General features: G+C 35.2%; 1 protein-coding gene across 1 annotated transcript in view; it reads left to right on the forward strand.

Annotated features, from left to right (window-relative positions):
• Positions 1-929, forward strand: part of LOC107746446 (protocadherin-10-like) — a 15,504-nt gene extending 14,575 nt beyond the window's left edge. The window contains exon 5 of the mRNA XM_016560666.1: positions 349-929. Coding sequence (XP_016416152.1) covers positions 349-402 — 54 coding nt within the window. The 3' untranslated portion in view covers positions 403-929. The remainder of the gene's footprint in view (positions 1-348) is intronic.
• Positions 930-9,570: the final 8,641 nt, after the last annotated feature.

Below are 9,570 nucleotides of genomic sequence, written 5' to 3' on the forward strand. Positions count from 1 at the left end.
ATGTGTGTGTATATATATATATACATATATATATATATATATACATATATATATGTATTTTTTTTTCAGGGCCGCACAAGGGATATAAAATGCATTTTACATGCAATATTTGACTGAATAATCACACAAAAGATCATTTATACAGTTTTCACTCAAACACATGATCTGATTTATGTTTTTATGTAATTGTCCAAAATATAACAGTGATGTTTTTGTGGTGAATGGATAAATGTAGCTACAGTGATGCTTTTCCTTGTGAGATCAAACTCAATTTGGGGAAATGAATGTTTGGACTGGTAAGAATCTGATTTTAACGATTCACATTCTCCTGTTTTTTTTGCCCTATAGCACGCAAAAGGATTTCCTAGCACCTTCCGCGTGGACATTCCTGAAAAAGCGTGAGTTTGCACAGTAATGCAACCGGCCAAAAGCATCAAGGGTTTCTTTTATAAAATGTCCTTCTTTTTTTTTTTTTTTAATTGAACTCAATCACGGCCGATCTGGTCGTTCCCAGCTCTGTCGGACGTCTGAAACAGATTAAACAGGATGCGATCTGATGACGTAAGGACCCTGAGAATTCTCAGCAGGACTGAGAAACCTTGCCAAATCTCCTCCAAAAAACTGGACGGGAAGAGGGAAGAACAGAGGGAGAGAGCTCAAAAAGAGGATTAGGAGTGATGGAGAGACAAAAGGAGAAAAATGGATGATCAATGGACAGTTTCCTCACTCTCTCCGCTCTATGATCAATGTGTCTCTGTTTACAGTCCACTGTAAACTATACCAACTATCTGAGCCCTTTACCCATTTCGACACGCACACACACAAACACAGATGCATACACACTGTACAAACATACTGTACAAAGAGCAGCCCAAACTATGTGCATTATAAACTCAACTATCCGTTTTAGACTTGACTGTTTTCTATAGTCGTTTTCTCTCTCACACACACTCTCTCTCTCTCTGATGCTTTTCAGGAAGCACACTCAGTTAAGAGGTATTTTTGCATCCACTGTCTTTTGTCTGTGTGTTTTCGGTTGGGGCTTCAAATTGTCTTGCCCTTTCTGTCTATAAATGCAGAATTATTTTATGCTATAGTTATTTGACGTTATTCTCTCTCAAACGCACAGATTACATACAGTATACAGTGAGACCGGGACTAGTTGTCAAATCTGTGTAAGTCTTAACTACAAAAACATGTTACATGTTATCGCTCATGTAAAATATATGGTTCATGATATATATAGAACACACATTGATATTTTATGACATGCTCTACAATTGAACTAGTAAAACCAATTATGAAATACAAAATGAGAACATACAAAAATGTTTTGGTTTTTGTAATTTGCGCCCATGTAAAAATAGATGGTTCATGATATATATAGAACACACATTGACATTTTATGACAACATGCTCCACAATTGAACTAGTAAAACCAGTTATGAAAAACAAAATGAGAACATACACAAAATGTTTTGGTTTTTGTAATTTGCGCCAATATGAATGTGACAACCAACTTGTTGAAGAACAAAATACTCTTGTTTTAAAAACCTGTTCTATCATATAGTTGCCTCTTGTTTGATTATGTGCCAGTGTTGTTGTCTCCTCAACCGTTTTTATAAAATATGCTATTAGAATATTAATTTGGAGAACAGAATTCACAAAAAAAAAAAATATCTAGGAATAAAACTAGGTGTCCGCAACCCACATATATGTTCACTGGTAACAAAAACATGTTTTTATGATGAGACTCAAAACTTTATAGTTACTGAGATCCAGTCCTTTGTGACAACTCACCGGTCTCTCTCTCTCTATATAACACACATTAGATCACAGGCTCATAGCTTCATTCAGAGCAATCCAGAACATCTTTTGCTTCTTGGCCTGAAATGATAAGCACGAGAATGAAAGACTCTGATTGTGGATGTTTATTCAGTCCTGCCACACTGACTGTGATTAGAGAGCAGTTTTGAACATTAAACTTCTCTGGCCTTTTCTCCAGTGTTCCTGATTGGCTGTCAGGGGGAAAAACACACCCAGTTAGTCTTCATTTGTGGAGTTTATCCACACCACTGGATAATAAGATTTTTTAATGATTTAGTAATGTTTTTTTTTTTAATGAACATATATGTACACTACAGCAAGGCTGCAAAAATACAGTAAAATGGTAATATTATGAAATACTACAACCCAGTGGGCAATTGATGTTGAAAAGATATCACACTGACACTAAAAAAAATGATGTCAAATATGGAAATCAAACTGATGTCAAAAAATTGACATGACATTGATTTGATATAAATTGAACGTCAAACATATTGGCCTACATGTATATTAAACCATTTTCAGTGTGGGATTAACTTCCTATTTTAACCCAGTTACCACTGGAAGAAATTGCCATTCAGACTGAATTTGAAGTGATGTTACAGCATCTCGATCAACTCTTGACTAATATTTGATGTCAAATTGAGATCAAGTCCCGCTGGGATTTTAAAAAAAAAACTGTTTTCTATTTTAATTTTCAGCAGCCTTTACTCCAGTCTTCAGTGTCACATGATCCTTCAGAAATCAATCTAATAAGCATTTATTTTATATAGATTTTTTGTAACATTATAAATGTTTTGTTCGCCACTTTTGATCAATTTAATATGTTCTTGCTGAATAAAAGTATTTATTTTATTTTACTTTACTTTACCCTGAACTTTGGAATGGTAGTGTATCACAGTTTCCACAAAATGTTTAGGCAGCACAATTTTCCACACTGATAATAAGAAATATTTCTTGACCACCAAATCAGCATATTAAAATTATTTCTGAAGGATCATGTGATACCGAAGACTGGAGAAATGAATGCTGAAAATTCAGCTTTGCCCTCACAGGAATAAATTACATTTTAAAATTAAAATAGAAAAGTTACTTTAAATTTATTGTATTATGATTTAAAAAAATACAGCCATAGTGAGCATAAAAGCATTCTTTATAAAATATAAACATTCAATATTTTATTATTTATTCATAACTTTTGACTGGTGGTGTTTACATGCCAACACACACACACACACACACACACCCAATTAATACATTTGATAACATTTTGATCCTACTCAGGCCATCCTACAATAATCACAGTGAGAACAATGTAATGTTTAAAATAAAAAAGATGGAAGAGTGTGAAATGGGTTTTAGAGAAAAATTCACATTCATGGTCATTTCTCTGAGAACATGCCTGTGTTGTTTGAGGTTCTGGCTATTATGTCCTGAAGGGTCTCTGAACACATCATTGTCATTTTGAGAATATAAGGGTGACCAGTGGAAAACCGCTGAGTTCAGCTTCAAAATTCTCCAAATACCAAGAACAAGATATCTGCTTTCTCTCCAGTCACATGGCAGCCGAGGGTGGGGTGGTTTGGGCAGGTTAAAGAGGAGGTCGGAACCATGAAATGTCAGACAGGCACAGCACCCAGATAAAAACGAGGTCAAGAAATATCAGTGAAACGCTGAATGACCACAGACAAAGACATGTTATCAGCCAATCTGCCCCCTCCTCTGGGCCCGACTATCCCACACAGACACTGCCAGAACTGGGGAAGATCATCCCAACAAGTAAGTGATTGTAGGAGGTCGTGCTTCTCTTATCCTTCATTCTGGAGTTCATCACAAGACACACCACTAACCAGAAAGACTATCTTCAGCATGAAAGCATGTGATGTAGGGAGAGGGGGAGGAATCTGAATGAGCAAGCAAACATGAGCACACAAGAGGTGGGCACAGGTTCAGATTTGTCCCGTGTGGTGTCCCGCTCCTCTCTCACTTTCTTGTTTATTAAAGTTAAAAGGCCCCCAAAATGTCATCAGCACACATAATCCCTATAGAGTACAGTACTATGGTCATTCTCAACCAACAGAGCAATCTGTGGCATGATCGTTTTACACTTTTTTTTTTTCAGTTACCAAGTTACCAAATAAAGAAAAAATATATAATTTCTTATAAATCATTTTCCCCATTGAGGGACTATAAGGAGTTCATGTCCCCCAAATATTAGGAATAATGAATATTACTTTTTAAAATAATTTGAATAAATGTCTAGTTTCTAGCTGCTTTTTCACAGTATCTGTGTTCCTTGGAATAAATCACAAACTGCAATAAAAAAATCAATAACCATGTACTTTCAAACATGGGGGGGGGGGTGTATAATATTTTGCTTATTGCTGAATAAGCAAAAAATGCACCACACCACATTATAATGTATATAATACATATATTTACAATATTATTGCGTTCTGTGCCAAATAAAATGTCTGTATTTTTATATTTATTTGTTAGTAAATAATTTTTCTGTTAAGAAATCACTATGATGTATTCTTACTGTACACTACTGTTCAATAGTTTGGGGTCAGTATTTATTTATTTATTATTTCCCAGCAAGGAATTGATGCATTAAATTTATCAAAAGTGAAGTCATGAAAAGACAACAGTTTTCAACATTGCTACTAATAATAAATTCTTCTTCAGCACCAAGTCAGCATATTAGCATGATTTCTGAGGGATATCATCTTTGCCATCACAGGAATAAAATTTTATTTAAATTAAAAATAATAAATTATATTTAAATTAAAATAGAAAACATATCTTTTTAATTGTAATTATATTTCAGTATATTACCATTTTTATTGTATTTTTTTATTGATCAAACAAATGCAGCCTTGGTAAGCATTAAAGAATTCTTACAAAAACATTTACAAAATCTTACTGAGCACAAGCATTTAAATCTTAAGTTCAGTCTCTTGTTCATCTTATCTTACCTCTCTTTTTCTGTCTCAGTATCTATATCGTGCTATTCTTAAATTCTTATCTTAGTAAGTAACAGTGACACACAAATGGCAGTGTTTCCGGAGAATGACCAGCCACCAGCAGCAGCAACTTTCATAATACTCAATACTAGACCTTAATACTTGTCTAATCATATAGACACTAACATAAAACAGAGCAGCTCACAGACATGCGCACACCTAAACAGATATTCAGAAAATGCAAACACAAATGCCCTATGGCAAGGATTGATGTCTTCAGCATTTAATGCTACAATCCCCAATGAGTATGAGTCAAATAAATCCGACCCTGTTTTACTCTCCATCACAAACTTATTGACAGAAACGCAGTGGTTTGTTACACAGGATCTCACATCAGCTAGCACAGGCTATGCGCATATTTATAAAGCAATATCACATCATTCATTATGCTGTACTGTAAGCAGAAAAGGCTCCTGCTCCTCATCCACATCTACACTTTTCAATAATGCCGCTCATCAGGAGCACCTTATGAGGGAAATATGATATCAGCTTAACCAGAGATGAATCGATCAGGTCTTAATGAACACCTGGGTGGACCTCATTTCTGTGGAGAATAAGTGAGCGAGAGAGAGATATGTTTGGACTTATATCCAAATATATTCTGAGTACCTGCATAAAGAATGACTAAAGAACCACATTTGCATTTCTTGAAGGAAATAACAGTGCTTGCAAGGAAGCAAATGTTAGCAGCTAAAGGCAGGCGGGTCAAAGGCCACGGATTCAAAGATCAATGCCAGTGTTGAACACTCCATCAGGAAGACAAAGAGATTTTAAACTCAATTTTTTTTAGTTTGTTAAAAAGCCTAGAACGGTTACAAATACCAAAAATGCATAATACATAAGGCTGAAATTATAAGAGCAGCTGGAGATCAGTGTGAAGTAGATGAAGAAATAAGAGAGATTTCAATACAATGTTTTCCTAGCAAGCACCGCATTAATAACAGAAAATGTGCTATTAGCAGCAAATTAAAACGGACTCATCTAAGAACTTTAGGAAATGTTTCAGATGAAACAGAGAACTGGAGAATATACATTTAAACAAAAACAAACACTTGAAAGACCAAAGCATTTGTAATCACTGTAGACTAACTTTATATAGATTAATTATTTATTAAAACACAGCTTTCTGGAATACTGATTGGTCAAATATTTTTGCATAATGATGGTTATAACTGTATAGTTAGTTATTTTTTAACAAGTTATATATTTACTTATATTTACATGCTACTGTATGCTAGTTTTGTGTCTTTGTGTCTTTCGTATCAACTCACGGTGTCTGTCTTCTCTCTTAATAAATTCATTTTGACTTATTATCAAATCAATAATTCATGTCCATTTATTTATTCATTACTTAAGAAGGCATGTAATAAGTCAGATAATGCACAGATTGATTCTGACTCCACCTAGTCATACACGGTGTAAAAATCTGCTATACAGTCAAAATGAAATTACAAGACTAGCCTACTGCGCTGTCAAATTAAAATACTATAAAAGGCAGTAGCGTTGTGGGTGACCAGAGCTCCCTGCAGGGTAAAGGCTGTTGCTGCTCTGTGGATCTCTGAAATAAGAGGTCTCTATTGTAAGACATCTGAACTCTCACTGGGACTAACCTGCAAACCAAGTAGTGGCTTATTTAAAGGTAAAAAAAGTGTGCTAGATGATACACTGAAGTTAAGTGTTGGACACTCAGAAGGTCGCAAGGTCAAATCCCAGTTGGAATTGACATTGAATTATATCTCCAAACGATGACAGGAAAACGGCAGAGCAAGAACTTATCCACCTTTTTCCATGTACTCTCTTTTGTACTATTAAATAATATCAATTAGTGGTATATATTTTAATAACAGACTAGGGTGGCCATATGTGCCATTTATACAGGACACGTCCTGGCCATGATTTTTATATTGCCTAAAACATCCAAAGTAGTAGACCAATAACATGCAGGTATTGTACATAATCAACCAATGGTGGTGCGTCGCGCGTGAGAAGGTGAGAACGATCAAAGCGATGCAAATACGCGCACGTGTTTGTTCGTTCGTTCGACTTGAAGCTGCGCACCGATTGTTGTATGACACCAAAGTACCGCGAGAGCAATTTGAAAGCATCAGGAGCCGTCTGCTCTGCTCTCTATAGCACTCGTGAAATAAAGTCATATACCGATCGATCCGCACAGTGCTAACAGCCAAAACCTGGATATTTTAGGCAATATAGAAATCCTGGCAAGGGTGCGTCCCGTAAAAATGGCCCGTATGGTCACCCTATAACAGACGCTGGACAATTTCATATTCATTAAAGCTGCAGTCAGTAACTTTTTTGTATTCAAAATCTACTTAATGTATATAATAAGCGAGTACAAAATGAATCAATTTTCCAAACCGTGTTTTTGGCTTGTCCTGAATCACTACGGTACACCTATATAATAAGTGTTTATATTCTGACTATTTATACTGGTTCGGGTAGGTACCGCTGCGGAGTAGCCCAGTACCCGCGTGATTCGCCATAGACATAAACAGAGAGAAGTAGCTCCGGCTACAATGTTCTTCCGAGCTACGCAATAGAAGCTTGTGCTTGATGTAAAGAACAGAGAAACCGCATGGAATCAACTAATTATGCATCTTATATTAAATTATTTTGTTGCAGTAGTTTGTTTACCAATCTATCAGTCTGCTGATGAACCAATTTAACACAAGTGAATCAGATGCTGATAATAAATATTTTAACTTTACTGTCTTTGTCCCTAAAAATGTGAATATATGCATTATGTAGCAAGAATTGATCAAATCCTATTGAAATAAAAGCTGCTTAATCCAGTTTATGCTCATCTGCCGGTCTCCCAGCCTAGCCAAGATGGTCTTTAGCAGTTCTAACTGGTCTCCCAGCTAGGCCAGGAACCTAAAGCCCCAATAAAACCAGCCGTCAGACCAGCCTGACTGTCACATTTAACACAACTGAATAATGTAATGTAATGACAGTAAATACTTTTTATCTTTGTATCTAAAAAATAGTTTATGCTTGTTTGCTGGTCTCTCAGCCTGGTCAGTTCTAACTAGTCTCCCAGCTTGGCCAGATACCCCAAACCTCTTAAAAACCTGCAAAAAGACCAACCTGAGCAGCAAACCAACTTGCTGCTTCTTTCAGCAGGAAAAACAGTAATAGTTCTCACCGTTAAGTTTATGTCCATGTTTTATCAGTGTAGTCCGGACAGTACACAATGTTATTTTAGTATAATTTATATAATTTTATATAATTTAATAATTTTGAATTACATTTTATTTGTATATTTTTCAGTATTTATTTATTTATTTTTAAATTTGAGTAATTCTATGTGCTTTTGTCATTTTTATCAGGTTTTTTTTAAACATTTCTATATAGTTTTAATTACTTTCTATTTCTATTTAAATTTTAGCATTTCAACTTAAACTCATTTATTTCAGTTACTTGTCAAGGAAACACTTCTAATTGGTTAAGTTTAGTTTTTTCATCTAAAATTTATATTTTGGTTTATTACAGTTCCATTTCAATCAACAAAAGTGATTTTTATAGTTTTAGTTTACAATAACAACACTGGCCAGTAAACAAGGTACAGCCAAATATCGTCTTGACAAACGCAGTTCTCAGTGGGTATAAATCCCCCTCGAAGGAAATCATTGTCGTTGGGTGGGCGAATCTGTTTGGGCCCCCCCAAATGATGCAGAAACATGGCCAGGGTTTACCTTTAATTACATATAGATATTTACCAGTTAAGATTAAGCATAGCTTGACTTATGAACCAAACAAATAAACAAACCAACAAAAACAGCTGAACAGTTTGTTGTTGGAGTCAGTGTGATAAATGTGCCTGATATCTGCAGCGGATGCTGAGACAGTCTGGCTGCACTTCTACTGATGTTTCCTCACTGTGGCTGGGGAAGAAGGGACAGAAACTTCTTCAGGCTGCAACAATACACACATAAAGGTATAATATATACATATAATGATTTCATATCGAAACAATATAAAACTTATAAACTTGGTTTATATAAAATTATTGCTTTTAGCTTTTGAGAACAAACATGGCGTTGTAATCATTTCGAAAACCAAAACTTTCACCTTAACACAGTAATATGAGTTTTCGCAACAATATTTTTGGATTATCTTTCCTTCCCCTTTTATTACTACTGTAGTCGATAGACACACAACACACACACACACACATGCGGAAAACGACTAAACATTAACTGAAAGAAAAGTATGAGGCACTTATAAACAAGAATTTCTGTGACAAACACACAGAGGTGCATCTGTAAATGATCAGTGAGTGCAGTAGAACCAACAACAGGCTCTAATGAGCAGAAAGGTTGTTTGTGTGAGTTAAGGTGTTATACAGTATGTGTCTGACAGGTTCGGTTCATACTTGTCCTGTGTTTCTCAGGAAACAATTACTGGTCATATCACATGCACCCTACAGCAGAGGGAGAGAGAGATGTTTGAATAGCATAAGCACGAACAAATTCACATAAACACTTAAAGGATTAGTTAACTTCCAAAATAAAAATTTCCTGATGATTTACTCACCCCCATGTCACCCAAGATGTTCATGTCTTTCTGTCTTCAGTCGCAAAGAAATTAAGGTTTTTGAGGAAAACATTCCAGATAAATAAAATAAAAAACTACACTATCATTTTTTTTATCAAATAAAACAAAGATCAGTGGAGTATGTTTCACAAGAAAATACGAT

This window comes from Sinocyclocheilus rhinocerous, unplaced genomic scaffold (genome assembly GCF_001515625.1).
Source record: "Sinocyclocheilus rhinocerous isolate Xijiao unplaced genomic scaffold, SAMN03320098_v1.1 scaffold2724, whole genome shotgun sequence".
Classification (NCBI taxonomy): Eukaryota; Metazoa; Chordata; class Actinopteri; order Cypriniformes; family Cyprinidae; genus Sinocyclocheilus; species Sinocyclocheilus rhinocerous.